We start from the raw sequence: 14,475 nt of genomic DNA, 5'->3' as shown, positions 1-14,475 counted from the left end.
CTTGGGTTCTCTTCTTTTTCATCCACAACTATGTTCTTCACAACACTCTCCATGTATGAATCAGAGAACTCACTACCCTTCTTCACTTGGAAGATCTTTGCAGCTGGATCAAACGAGTACGCAAGCCTGTGCAAGATCCATATCGACTTTGCAAGTTTCAAGAAGGCCTGGTAAAACGCGGTCCTCGGGTGCCCACCTCCTGTCACGTAGTCACGCTGGTCTAGATTCCCAAAGAAAGAAGCTTCCATCTTTGGGTGGACCAAGATGAGATACTTGCTCCTACAGAATACACCAAAGTTGGAATCAGGGCTTGTACCTAGAGCATCTAGTGGATCCATGTCCTTGAGAGCAAGAAACTGGCGGAAGAAGGTGTCAGTGTCGTCATCAGCCATAACCGTAGTACTCTCTGAGTTAACTGAGAAATTCTTCTGCTGAAACCCACTGAACATCCTTTGGCAAATGTATGATTCAAATGCATATTTCTTGTGAGGCCTCTTGGCGTAAGCAACATCAGGTTCAATAGAATTGGCTGCAGAATCAAGATCCCATCCCGCAGCTTTCATCATGTTGATCAGTGGCTTGGAGAAATCATGCACAGCTTTAGCAGCAGTTTCGTAAGTAGATATGAAGAGTTCAGTGGTTAAGTCAGGAAACTGCAAATTGCCATTATCTCCACCAGAACCTTCGTTTGTAGACATACCCCTTAACTTGAGATTCTTCTCAAGCTTAAGTCGTTTCTGGTTAGCTTCTTCAATCTTCTGCAGCATCTGAGTGATCTCAGAATCCTTGTTCTGTATCTCAGACTGAAACTTCTTCACCATAACCTCATAAGTCTTCAAGAGACTCTGCTGTTCTTGAATCTCTGCAGCTAAACGAGAGTCTTGTGGAGAGACACAAACAGGTTTGGGGTTATTCTCTCTGTAAAAATGCTTCAGTTCTGAAAGATTCTTGAGTTCAGAAATGACAACTTTATCAGCTGCCTGAATCTTCTCAGGATCGTAAGGGGTATGAGCACTTTGAAGCTCGATGTAAGCAGATTTCAAAGAAGAGATGTTTCCAAAGAGATTGGAAATAAGTGCTTCCATAGCTTCTGGATTCTGATTGATAGACTCTTCCATCATTGGTTGAGGATGGACCTTTTGGTTGTTGTTGTTGTTGCTCTCACGGAGTTGGGTTTCTTTCAACCCACTTGGTAGCATACTTGAAACAACCAAACCAGATGTATTCTCTCTCTAATCCAAATTTGTCCTGCAATTTGTCTCAGAATCATCAAACTTGTGTTCATAGGAGACTCAATTTGAAAAAAAACCAGAAAACGAAACTAGTTCACAAAAGCAAATCTCTCGTTAAGACCTTCTTCGTTTTACTACAGATCTTTAAGTGAAAAATGTGAAATTTATCAAAACCCTAAAGATCTTTCTAATACTGTACATTCCCAGATAATGTTCTTTCAAAAATTTTAGCAATTTACAAAGAAGTACATCTGAATCGAGAGAGAAGAGATCGGAAACAAAAGAGATCACCTGGATTTGCTCCGTTTCAGACAAAAGAAAGAAGTTTCGCGAGACAAGAGTCAACTAAGGTTTTGATCAGCTTTCACGCCAAGTAAGTAGAGGAGAAGGAAACATCAAGCTCACGGTCGGATCCTTCGCCGGAGATTTAGCCGGAGGTGAAGGAAATATACAGAGAAAGGTATTATACTTTTTTAGGAAGTGAACGAATTGGTAAAGTATCTCTCTCATTCATTATTTCTTCTACTTGCTTTTAAAAGCCTCTAAACCAGTCAGAGGGTTTCCCAATAGCAGTGGTCCAGCCAAAACCGGAATTCAAAATCGGCTCGAATATAAACCGGATTGGGAAGCAATAATTTTCTCAAATCCGAATTTAGATGATAATATATGGGCATTGATACGAGCTGTGACGACGACACTGGTGAAACGAGTTGTAGTAATCTCTATTTTGTCTTTTCATTCTCTTTATCGTTCGTTAGGTAATAATGAAATTGTTACTATTATTATGTAACGAGAGTGCAGAGGGTAAAATCATCATTACGAAATGCTGCGGCTTAAAGAGAATTTTGAATTCAAAGATGGTCTCCGCTCTTATATAAAAGACAAAACAGAAGAATTACAATACAGTATAGATACGAAAAGAGGTTTTTCGAGGTGTTCAATGCAATTGTTCTGGTAGATTCAGGTGCTTGTCCTTGGGATTGCGCATAGATGGAGTCCTCCTTCGACATGAAGTGTAAGCATTCTCTTGTAACACACATTGCTCTTCTCATCAGCCATTTTGAAGCGAAAGAAGTGCAGAAGAGCCATTGATACTATCTTCATTTGCCTGTATGCGAAGTCTTTGCCAAGACAGATTCTTGGACCAGCCTACATACATAGTCAAAGAAATATAATATCTCTGGCATTAGAAAATAATGCCTTACTCTAGGCCACATAGTTTGTCAGCAAGAGAGTGTACAAACATGAAAGGTTATGAATTTGAATGGTGATTCTGGTTGGAACACGCCGTCCTTGAGCCATCTCTCTGGCTTGAATTCCTCAGCATCTTGACCCCAAATGTAAGTCATTCTCCCCATTGCATAGGCTATGTAGTAAATATTATCCCCTTTCCTCACTCTATATCCGTCTGGAAGAACGTCGTCAATTTCTGCACACCTCATGTCCTTTGCGGAAGGACCAAAAGATAGATTAAGAAAATCTTATAATGATCAATCACAGAAGAATGTTTTTGAAGGACTTGTTTATTTTACCACAGGCAGAGGAGGGTAAAGCCGCAAGGTCTCAGACAAGGCTGCATGGAGATAGTGCATTTGATCAAGAGCCTCTTCGTTTATACTTTCAACGAAACCATCTACATCGGTTGTTTTCTCGTGACTTGATGTCACATCTCTTATTTCCTGTACGACTTTCTCCTGAACAAGTGGGTTTATGCAGAGCATGTACAAGAACCAAGAGAGTGATGCAGCGCTTGTGTCCTTCCCAGCAATCATGAAGCTCAGAATTATATCCCTCAGGTACTTATCATTCATTTTCTCCGGATCTTTCTCACTCTCCACAAGAAATCTCGATAGTATGTCCTCTCTCACAGCCTAAAGGATCGACAAGCAAACCATTTCGTCAAAAGGTTTTAAAATGGTAAATGCAATCTTTAATTAAGAGACGTAAACATAAGAGAGAACTTACAGTGTTCTGTTCCTTTGCAAGATCTTTCCTTTTAGTGGTAATTAGACTGTAGACAAATTTATCTATAGTAGCAATGCTCTTCTTGAGCTTAGATTGTGATCCAATGTTGAGAAACCATTTCAGCTTCCAAAGTGGATCAATGTATCTTAAACTAGTTGCAACGTTACTTTCATCAAAGGCTTCCATAAACTCTTCCCCTTCTTTGCTAAGCCCATCCAAACATTGTAACTCCACACCAAAACCAACTTTAAAGATGGCGTCCAGTGTACATCTCATCAACATATCCTACAAAAACAAAATGGCATCCTTGAGTTTTTGGAAATAATGAGTTTTGGTCTGGTTAGCTTTGATTCTAAACTTACTTGAGCATCAAAAGCTTTTCCAGAGAGAGCAAACTCCGTGACAAAACCGACAAGCTTAGATGCACTTCTCCTAAAAACAGAGCAGCTAAAGTCTCTTAAAACCCTAGTAGAGAACTCAAAGCTCGCAAGCTTCCTCTGTTGTTTCCATCTCTCACCATCAACAGCAAATATACCATGTCCCAAAAGATCCGCAAGGTTTTCACGAGTACTTGGTCCTTTACTGTAGTAACGGAATCTTGTCTTGAGAATATGCTCCACGTTCCGAGGATCTGCAGTTAATATCTCGCTCTGTCCCGGACTCAAGAACCTGAAAGTAGGCTTTGTCCTCGCGATCTCAGTCTGGTAATCATACAACTCGTGGCTGTGGGAGAGAAGATCGAAGACCGTGGCGTGTACCGGAACATATCTCTTGTCGTTTCGTGATTTCCCGGTAAAGATTCTGATCGTGAGATAGATAGTGAAAGAAAGAAGTATGAAGATGGTTGTTACTAGTGTAACAGCTATGCTCCTAAAAATCTCCATTTGCTTCCACGCCAACGACAACGGCTACTGAACCAAGAGATAACAGATAGACAGAGAAGATATAATATTTTATATAATGGGTGATAACAGTTTATACGATGAAGATGATCTATGCAAGGGCCACGCATGTGTACAACTCTATGTGGTGGATACAATTTGGTGGGCTGTTTTCTCTTATAAGATTGAAAAAGAAACTTAAAACGACAACGTTTTAGTAAGTCACTAACTCACAATATACGTTAGTGGAGTAGTGTTCAAATAATAACGTAGATGAAAAGAAATAGCCATTGTAATTTTAAAAAAAAGGGAAAATAATAGGAAAAGGAAAAATTAGTAAAGAAAATAACAAAGAAACTAAAATAATAGGAAAAATGGAAATCTAACTAGGATTAGTAGAAAAAAAGAGGAAAAAGGAGAAATACGAGTCCCGAGTCCATTATCTATAAATAAATGTTTCACTCTACATTATTTTGTAACGCTCTCTACTTGTAAACCCCATTATCTTCTTCTTCTATTTATATTTTGTTGTCTCTGATTTTGGTTTCGAACCGATCATCATCTCTTTCGTTCTTTACTCAGTTGTGAATTCTTCTAGGGTTTGATCTCTCTCCTTAATTGAAATCTTTTTCTTCTTAACGCGTCTCTGATTTTTTTTTAATTTGTTCCCTAAGTTAAGTTTCTCGTGTCTCGTCTTGCAGGTGTGTGTGTTTTGGAAGCGAATCTTATGATCCGATCATCATCGCTTCCACTCCTGAATCTACGGTTTGATTTTTAATAAATTGTATTAGTTGCAGGGGATGGTTGTAGCTATGTAAGTTGACTTCTTTCAATACCATACGTGATCTGTTAATGTCTGTTTTGCTTGTTTCTAGCATCAACGGTGTTGGGAGTGTCCGGAAATAAGGGTATCTGTCTTGCTTCTTTCTCTTCTTTCTTTATCCTAAATGCTGGAAGGTGACGGTGATGTTGGTAGATTTTATAAGTGATATGTTTCTGTATCAGGATTGATTGCTTCACTGAATTTTTGTTAAGGCATTAATTGCATACTAATATCCTATTTTTGATCCTTGTTTATGTAGAGAACCGTACTCTGATTCTTAGATAGATAGTTTAATGTCAACAAGGTCGATCAGTGAGAATGAAGCAAGCAGAAGATTGAAATCAGAATTCCTTATCCAGTTTGATGGTGTGAATGGGATTTCTGCAGTGTTGTCTCCATCATGTGTGGTTTTGGTCTCTGATATTAGGAGGTCCCTTGAGTAGTTCCCCGAACAGCCCTCCTGCATCATAGTAAATCTCTGTTCTGAGCGATTCATCAACCTGTAGAGAACCTCTAGAAGTAAGTGAATCCTGATGCTAGCAGTGTGCAGCACAGCCTCCGCCAATTCCGATAAAAATCCATTAGATAAAAGACATGATGAGTTGAGAAGAAAAGTGAGTAGTGTCTAAAAAGGCAAACATGGATGGATACTACTTAACCTGAGATACAAAAATCTTGAGAAGTTCACAGCTGAGCCTTTAAAGCATTTGCTTTGGCTACAAGAAAACTAATAACCATATAACCATGTCTCATCATCTCCCAATTTACATGAGAAAGAAGTATGAATCCAGAAGCAAGTCAGGTCTTCTTGGTTGCTCCTGGAGCAACTTGCACTAAATGCAATGCCTAATTTAGCATTACAAAATGAAATCTGCTGCAAAATAATATCGAAGATCGTAGCAGTCTTTGTCACAGGATCAACCTCAGACAGCTGCAGTATCTAGAGTTAAGAAATTACGACAATGGGTTGGGTTCTAATATTGTGACATGAAATAGAGAGAATACCCTCAGCTTCCGTAGGAGTAACGACATCGCTCCCCTCTCCCTTTGTGTGTATCGCAATCAATCGAGCAGAGAGAATTAAGCCAAAACCGAAATTGATTTCCAATTGCAGTGGTTCAGCCAAAACCGAAATTGAAATCGGTTTAAATTTTCGGTTCGGATTTAAACCGGGATTGGGCATATGTATTAGAGTTAATTAAAAGAAATGCCATGAACAGTAAAAAAATTTAGTCAAAATGCCACTTTATTCACTTCTTTTCCACAATGCCACAACTCTCATTTAAAAAGACAAAAATGCCCCTTGATGAATACTATGCTGCTGATAGACAAGATACAGATGACGGACAAGATTAAGATGATGGACAAGATATGGATGATTGATAAGATGTCGATAATGGACAATATGCAGATAATAGACAAAATGCAAATGATGGACAAAATTAAGATGATGGACAAGATTATATGGAGAAAGATGCCGGCGAGAAACTCAATTCTCCACTCTCATCCACATCATCCTCTTTTGGTCCACCATCCTTGACATCCTCTTTTGGTCCACCATCCTCTATGCTATCACTTTTTCCATCATCCACATGTTCTTTTGGTCCATTATCCTCCACATGTTCTTTTGGTCCACAATCCTACATGTTATCACCTTATCCATCATCTTCCATGTCATTTTTTTCTTCATCGTCTTCTCATCCTCCTCCCTATCATCTTGTTCATCATTTTCTGTATCATCTTGTCCATCATATGCTTCTTGTCCATCAACTGAATCTTGTCCATCAACTGCATCTTGTCCATCATTTTCATCTTGTCAATCATATTTATCTTGTTCGTCATATTTATCTTGTCCATCAACCGCATCTTATCTCATCCTTCTCCCTATCATCGTGTCCATCATTTTCTGTATCATCTTGTCTATCATCTGCTTCTTGTCCATCAACCGCATCTTGTCCATCATATTTATCTTGTCCATCATCTTATCCACCATCTTGTCCATCATTCGTACCTTTTCCTCCAAAACCATGAAAGAGACACAACTTTCCCGCTTCTTTGCTTCATTATTATCATGAGGGCAAAATCGTCTTTTGACATTATGCCATAAAGTTGTTTTTTGGCATTTTCTTTAAGGTTTTGAGAATGTGGCATTGGTGAAAACTTTTTTAGAAAATGTGGCATTTTTGGCAAAAATCCCTATGTATTATCGTCAGATTTAGTTGTTTGATGCTTATATGATTTTAAATTTCTAATCATCCAGAGCAGTGGAAGAGTAATGTTCTTAAGAATCTGGCTGCAAGCAGAATGTACAATATATGTTTTTTTTAAACAGATTTATAACGACATTAATCGAATGTTGAAGTGGGTTAACACTTGGTCTCAGGAAAATAGGCTTTTATGTTACCAAAACATGCATTTACAAAGTGAGCTTTGATCTCAAATGGTAAACAAGAACTAACTTAAACCCGCTATTGAGCACTAAACAGTGGAAATTAAATGATGTGATTAACAAAAACCAGAGGATGAGATATGTTTAGCCTTTGAACAATTGCCTATGAATTAACTTAAACCCGTTTTGGTGCACCGTGGACTTATACATATAGCATATCCGTAGAATTTTTGCTACTAACTAATCGATTTAATACGGTTTTATTTTATTATTTATTTGTTTACAATTAAATGGTTCATGATTTTTTTTTTTTAAAAGTAAACAATTATATTATGATTCATAACGATAGATATAGATAGAGTAGATTCATTCCATTATTGAATCTTTTGTTGATTCTTTTTTGGCAAAAGTTTTAAAGATTTCAGCAAACTTCTCACTAGGGCATCATCTTCTTCGGATTTCATCGTCTTACGCAGATCGGTCAGCAAACATGCATTTATGTTGTAAGCTAACCATCGTTGAAATAATGATTAATTTTTTTTTTCTATATTTATTTTCTCATAGGTTATTTGTGTTACCACCTTATGTCTGATCTAATCACATCATAAAAGCACTCTCGTTTATGATATCAATTGATCATAGTCAAAGTGAAAACTTTGTACATAGAATTAAGCCAAAACCGAAATTGAATCCAATTGAAGTGGTTCAGCCAAAACCGAAATTGAAATCGGTTTAAATTTCCGGTTCGGATTTAAACCGGGATTGGGCAGCAGCCTACTCGCAACCCACGCCTGTTGTTGTAAAACTCATCTTCTCCGCACAGCTCAAGTTAAGTTCCCCGTCTCTCTTTCTTTGGGCTCGCAGTTGAAATGGTTCGCCTTTTTTTTACACTTTCTCCGACGATTTCTCGATTCAGTATATATCCTGGAATCTCCGTATTAGCAGCGACTAATCCTTCTCTCAGATTACGAAAACAACAACACCATCAATTCAAAACCAAAACCCCGACTTTACCGTTAGCTTCTCCATCATCATCATCTTCACCCAATTTTAAAAGGACGCGTTTTTATTCAACCGGATCAAGAAATTTCTCAAATTCGAATTATGTTGATGATAATTTGGTTGTTCTGGGTATTGAAACTAGCTGCGACGACACTGCCGCTGCTATCGTAAGTCCTGTTTAATCACCATTTCTTCTTTTCTTCTTCTCCTTATCTTTTACACTTATGTGAACTGATATCGGTTCATTGCTTGAATTTTGTGTGTGGGGGGTTTTAGGTGAGAGGTAATGGTGAAGTTCTTAGTCAAGTCATTTCTTCTCAGGTAAAAAGATCAGTCCTTTTTCTCTTATTATTATCAGCTACAGCTATTAGAAGATTCTTTGGCGTGCATTATGTTTTACCAGACTCAACACTAATGTAACTTGAAGACATTGTTTTGTCTGAGAAACCCCTTTCACTTCTTTTTAACTCTCTCTTTGGAATTCAAAATTTGTTTCCTTTATATTCTGTAACTCGTCAAGTTTTCACATGTTCTGATCTTTGGAATTGGCGACATAAGGCAGAACTGCTTGCCCAATATGGAGGCGTCGCTCCTAAACAGGCTGAAGAAGCACACTCCCGGGTTATCGATAAGGTTATTTACACTTTCTTTTTCCTCATTCAACAGCATTGCAAGTCTACACTCAATAATGGTCCAGCTGCTTCTTTCCACAACCTAAGATATGCGTAGGTTTCAGCATTCGGACATAAATGATGATATATTGGTTGCAGGTTGTGCAAGACGCGCTTGATAGAGCCAATATGACCGAGAAGGATCTCTCTGCTGTTGCTGTTACCATTGGACCTGGTTTGAGCCTCTGTCTACGTGGTAAGTTGGAGAAACAAGTATTCACTCTTGTACTTTGAAATAACTAGTGTCGTTTGAGTTCTAACTAGGGTTCAAGTGTTTCTTTCTGAGTCATACAGTTGGTGTACGGAAGGCTCGAAGAGTTGCTGGTGAATTCAATCTCCCCATGGTTGGGGTGCATCACATGGAGGCTCATGCCCTTGTAGCTAGGTCTTGCTTAATATGCTCACTTTATGTTTTTGCTCGCATTTTGAGTTTTGTGAATTGCTCATCTGCTTTTTTCTTTGTCTTTGTAGATTAGTGGAACAGGAATTAAGCTTTCCTTTCATGGCATTGCTTATATCAGGTACATTGCTTATTGTTTTCTAAAGCAGAAAAAATTTCGCAATGGTATTTAGGTTTTGTCTAAACAGTGCTGCCCCTTTTTCTGTCTAGGAGGGCACAATGTTCTTGTTCTCGCTCATAAGCTGGGTCAGTACACACAACTTGGGACTACGGTCGATGATGCTATCGGTGAAGCATTTGACAAGACAGCAAAATGGCTCGGCCTTGATATGCGTAGAAGTGGCGGACCAGCTGTTGAAGAACTTGCTCTTGAGGGTGATGCCAAATCTGTTAAGTTTAATGTAAGTGAAACTAGTTTGTCGGTTACTTAAACAACTTACTTATTCTTGTTCTACTCTCAAAGTCAGAATCAAATATGTTACATTACGATGTTTATCAGGTTCCAATGAAAAATCATAAAGATTGCAACTTTTCTTATGCTGGTTTGAAGACACAAGTGAGGCTAGCCATTGAAGCCAAAAAAATGTAATCGTTTAAAGTAGTTAGATCTTATAGTCAGCTTAGGAAGTTGTTTCTCTGAGTTATGTTGCATATGAGGAAGCTTTGTGTTAACAAAAATAATGGTCTTTTGCTGGATGTGCAGCGATTGTAAATGTCCCCTCTCTTCTACAACAAACGAAGACAGAAGAAACCGTGCTGACATTGCCGCTTCTTTCCAGGTACACCAAATCAATCAGTGTTTTGATGTTCTTGTGAAATGCTGATCTCTAAACATGTTCAGTTTATATGAACCAGCGAGTAGCTGTCTTGCATCTTGAGGAAAAGTGTGAGCGAGCAATAGACTGGGCATTAGAACTAGAGCCTTCTATAAAACATATGGTGAGGCTTAAAAATGAGGAACAAGAAATCTCTGATTTGTTTGAACAAACGCTTCTAGACTAATATTGACTAAATCTTCAGGTAGTCTCTGGTGGTGTTGCTTCAAACAAGTATGTACGACTTCGACTCAATCACATTGTTGAAAACAAAAACCTGAAACTTGTTTGCCCTCCTCCTAGCCTTTGCACAGACAATGGTAAACAGAGCGTGAGATTCTCCTGTCTGATCGAATTAGATATACAGAGAAGAGAAATTAACAAATTCAATAATCTCTCCAGGAGTAATGGTGGCTTGGACTGGTCTTGAGCATTTTCGTGTAGGAAGATACGATCCACCTCCACCTGCAATTGAACCTGATGATTACGTGGTATGTCTTTTAAGCAAAGCTCTGTGATACTTCTATTATTTAGAAAGATGAAAAGTTTCTAACTTTGTGGGTAATGAATGTAGTATGATCTTCGACCGAGGTGGCCTCTTGGAGAGGAGTACGCGAAAGGAAGAAGTGAAGCTCGTTCTATGAGAACTGCTCGAATTCACCCGTCACTTACTTCAATCATCCGAGCTGATGATTCTCTTCAACAACAAACACAAAACGTAGCAAGAAACATAGTCTCATAAATTCCAAACCTTGTAGCTTTATTCGTCTCTCACTGTGTATATGTAACCGAGTTAACAAACGCTATTTCCGGTTAATTATTGAATCAATTTCGTTCGATTATTTGTCCCGGTTAACCTAAACCGTGTCCGGTTCATTTTACTTTTTTTTTTTTTTTTTTTAGTTGGCGCCAACACACACACACTCTCAATTGGGGCGGCGCAACTCGCCGGCGAAAGCGAATACAGTCATGGAGGCATGGAGGTTACCGTTGTCGTCTTCGATTAGAGGAAAGCTTATATCGGCCGGTTACACTAGTCTATCTTCGATTTCTTCCGTCTCTTCTTCTGATCTCGCTCGAGGTGAATTTCTAAATCTGTTCTTCGTATAGGGTTTTTAATTTTGGGGTCAATCTGGAATTGAAGGTAAATCGCAATCGATTACTCCTGGGTTGATGATGTTTAGGGTTTATATACACCTTGTTGTGGGTTTATGAGCAGATGCAAATATCACAGAAGATGAAGCATTTGAGATTTTAAAGTTGGTTAATCAATCCTCTGGATCCAGTTCTTGCAATGGAAGCGGTTCTCTCATAAATGGTAAGTTTGATGAACTCCTTTGGAACTTTGTTGGGGTTTTTATTCTCCTTCTTCTTCGTATGATGGATGATTCACTAAAGGATACGTTTTTGTTATCTATATAAACAAAGGAGCAAAGAACGCTTGGGATATGCTTCACGAAGAGGAGTCTTTGCCACGCATTACTACATCTTGTTCTGATCTTGATAACATCTTGGGTGGTGGGATTAGCTGTAGGGATGTTACAGAGATTGGTAACAAGAAGTGTGATCTTGATTGTTTCTTGTATTTTGGCAACAAGAAGTGTGATTCTTTCTATTCTTTGTCCAGGTGGGGTACCAGGGATTGGCAAGACTCAGATTGGGTAAATATTATCCGCTTTCTCTGGTTTCCTCTACTGTGAATGTATTGAGTTTTAGCTCTTAGGTTAACTTCGATTTTGATTTGTTAGGATCCAGCTCTCTGTGAATGTTCAGATTCCTCGTGAGTTTGGTGGTCTTGGAGGGAAAGCTATATATATTGGTATGTTTTCTTTTAGTTAAACGAGGATGAATGACTTGGTTGGTTGTTGATGCCTGGGGATATTACAGATACAGAAGGTAGCTTCATGGTGGAACGTGCTTTACAGATAGCAGAAGCTTGTGTAGAGGATATGGAAGAATACACAGGATACATGCATAAACATTTTAAAGCAAATCAAGTTCAAATGAAACCTAAAGATATCTTAGACAACATATTCTACTTCCGTGTCTGCAGTTACACCGAGCAAATCGCTTTGGTTAATCATCTTGACAAGTTCATCTCTGAAAATAAAGATGTAGGTATATATACGAATATTAGTTCAACTCTGACATCCATTGATCTTGCTGCTCCAAGTATATTGTAACATTATTCGACGATCACTAAGACTCTGTTTTAATCTTTTATGATTGCAGGTTAAAGTGGTAATCGTTGACAGTATCACGTTTCATTTCCGTCAGGACTTTGATGACTTGGTCCAGAGGACTCGAGTGCTCAGCGAAATGGCTCTTAAATTCATGAAGCTTGCCAAAAAGTTCTCACTTGCGGTAAGAATGTCTGCAAGAATTGATCTGATTCACAAACACATCCATGATTTAAAACCGAATTCGCTTAAAGTAGATGTTCCATCCATAATAGACTCTTATAATCCAAAGGTTCCATAATAAAAGTGTTATAATACAATCTCAGGTTGTATTACTAAACCAGGTGACCACAAAGTACACTGAAGGCTCGTTTCAACTAGCTCTTGCATTAGGTAAACCAAACTCAAATCTTCTGTCTCTAGGTTGCTATATAATCATCAGCACTCATTTTGTAATGATTCTTAAATGTTCAATCTTGTGCTGTTTTCAGGCGATAGCTGGTCTCATTCGTGCACCAACCGAGTCATTCTGTATTGGAACGGTGATGAGCGTTACGCCTATATTGATAAGTCCCCTTCACTGCCTTCAGCCTCGGCTTCATACACAGTAACTAGTAGAGGTCTGAGAAACTCATCCTCAAGCAGCAAAAGAGTTAAGATGATGTAGTAACACACCACAACACAGTTACAAAGTACATCTGTACATGAGTAAGCTTTCTCCGGTTTAGTTTTGGTTCGGTTCTTGATTCGATGGAAGTGCATGATCTAGACTGGTCAATACCGGACTAAATAAATAATTGTAAGTTTGTAACCTTCAAATCTAAAGCAATTATGTTCTTCACCAACCCTTGCTTGTCATGAGTCATGACCATGGCTTATTGGCTTTTGCTTTGCGCACCACCAATGCCGCATTGTCAATCTTATACGTATAATATACTTTTTCAGTTTTTTGACTTGGAAAATTGAACCAAAAAAAAAGTTATGTTCGATAAATGTTAGAGCCATAGAGGATCATAGCCGTCAAGTTTGTGTCCTTTTCTGAATCCAACGGTCAGATTTTCTTTAGCTTGACGAGATCTAATTGGTTGATTCATAATCTCTTCGTCACCTTTTTTTTTGGACAAAAATGTCTTCCTCACCTAAAATGAGTTTTTTCTTCATTACTCACTCTTATTTTTTTCTCACTTCTCTCAATTCACAAGATAGAATCTACGTTCTTTAGGCACTCTCTCAAAATGGCTCCAAATTGATGTTTGTAGATTAATTTAAAATATCAATTAGTAAAAAATTACTATGCATGTTTGTATAATTCCAAATCTAATGATTTATACAATTTTCAAAATAAAATCTTTAGTATTTCATGTATTGTTACAAAATATATATTGTTAGGCATAAAAAAGAATAAAATCTTGGTAATTTATCACATTTAATAGTAATTTCCGAGATTTGTTTGTGCAGTTAAAAAATAAAATATTACCTAAACACATGTCATATTAAAACACTTTCACTAAACATATTCAAAAATTAAAATAAAAACAAACAACAAACATAACCATTTCATACATAAAATTACAAAATTAACAATATAAAACTTACAAAACAAATGTTTTTTCAAATCATCATATTTAGCATATGATTTTATTGCATAATGTTTTATCCAAACAATTTTTTTAAATAATCATATAAATTAAATTTTATTATAAAATTATAATATAAACAAAAAAAATTCAATTTGTGCTCTAACACGGGTCCTAATCTAGTTATATGTATACAATAACTACAATTCATATATTTTGAACAATAAATAATAAAAAAGCATTGTGAACGTTAACTGGCAAGAAAAACTTCCGTACACGTTGAAATGGCTATATTTTCAAAATAATTAATAATAACAATATTTCAATGCCGTGTATATATGAACATAAATTCATTTCATGTATGTAAAATTTACGCATAGCCGTTTGCGCTAGCTAGATGGGTAAATGTGGGAATTGAGTTGGTTAAAATAATAACTGATTCATTTAAATAGGTAAAATTTTCAACATCAACCAAAAAATTCAATGCTAGCGTAAATCCATTTCTCTCCATGCAATAAAAGTTATGCATATAGCCGTTTG

At 37.5% G+C, this 14,475-nt stretch overlaps 4 protein-coding genes across 4 annotated transcripts in view; 2 read left to right on the top strand and 2 right to left on the bottom strand.

Moving 5' to 3' along the window:
• Positions 1-1,729, bottom strand: part of LOC104784808 (IRK-interacting protein-like) — a 3,566-nt gene extending 1,837 nt beyond the window's left edge. The window contains exons 1-2 of the mRNA XM_010509895.2: positions 1,524-1,729; positions 127-1,248 (exon numbers count right to left, since the gene is read on the bottom strand). Coding sequence (XP_010508197.1) covers positions 127-1,199 — 1,073 coding nt within the window. The 5' untranslated portion in view covers positions 1,200-1,248; positions 1,524-1,729. The remainder of the gene's footprint in view (positions 1-126; positions 1,249-1,523) is intronic.
• On the bottom strand, positions 2,067-4,197 carry LOC104784807 (cytochrome P450 704C1-like). Its single transcript, XM_010509894.2, has 5 exons — positions 3,560-4,197; positions 3,198-3,482; positions 2,765-3,103; positions 2,477-2,677; positions 2,067-2,381 (listed from the first exon to the last, which is right to left on the bottom strand). Exons 1-5 carry the CDS (start codon positions 4,079-4,081, stop codon positions 2,193-2,195), a joined length of 1,536 nt encoding a protein of 511 aa, XP_010508196.1. The 5' UTR covers positions 4,082-4,197; the 3' UTR covers positions 2,067-2,192.
• Positions 8,107-11,020, top strand: LOC104784805 (probable tRNA N6-adenosine threonylcarbamoyltransferase, mitochondrial). The gene is made up of 13 exons (XM_010509891.2): positions 8,107-8,459; positions 8,569-8,613; positions 8,851-8,925; positions 9,063-9,159; positions 9,258-9,348; positions 9,435-9,484; positions 9,574-9,764; positions 9,863-9,948; positions 10,067-10,142; positions 10,219-10,302; positions 10,384-10,498; positions 10,581-10,669; positions 10,753-11,020. The coding sequence occupies exons 1-13, from the start codon at positions 8,160-8,162 to the stop codon at positions 10,918-10,920; spliced, it is 1,467 nt and encodes a 488-aa protein (XP_010508193.1). The 5' UTR covers positions 8,107-8,159; the 3' UTR covers positions 10,921-11,020.
• On the top strand, positions 11,067-13,205 carry LOC104784806 (DNA repair protein RAD51 homolog 3-like). The gene is made up of 9 exons (XM_010509893.2): positions 11,067-11,259; positions 11,398-11,496; positions 11,607-11,729; positions 11,806-11,839; positions 11,927-11,997; positions 12,066-12,292; positions 12,411-12,542; positions 12,685-12,751; positions 12,850-13,205. The coding sequence occupies exons 1-9, from the start codon at positions 11,148-11,150 to the stop codon at positions 13,023-13,025; spliced, it is 1,041 nt and encodes a 346-aa protein (XP_010508195.1). The 5' UTR covers positions 11,067-11,147; the 3' UTR covers positions 13,026-13,205.

The sequence above is a fragment of the Camelina sativa genome, chromosome 5 (assembly GCF_000633955.1).
Source record: "Camelina sativa cultivar DH55 chromosome 5, Cs, whole genome shotgun sequence".
NCBI lineage: Eukaryota > Viridiplantae > Streptophyta > Magnoliopsida > Brassicales > Brassicaceae > Camelina > Camelina sativa.
The sequence above is the reverse complement of the archived record's forward strand: the minus strand, read 5'-3'. Positions and strand labels throughout refer to the sequence as shown.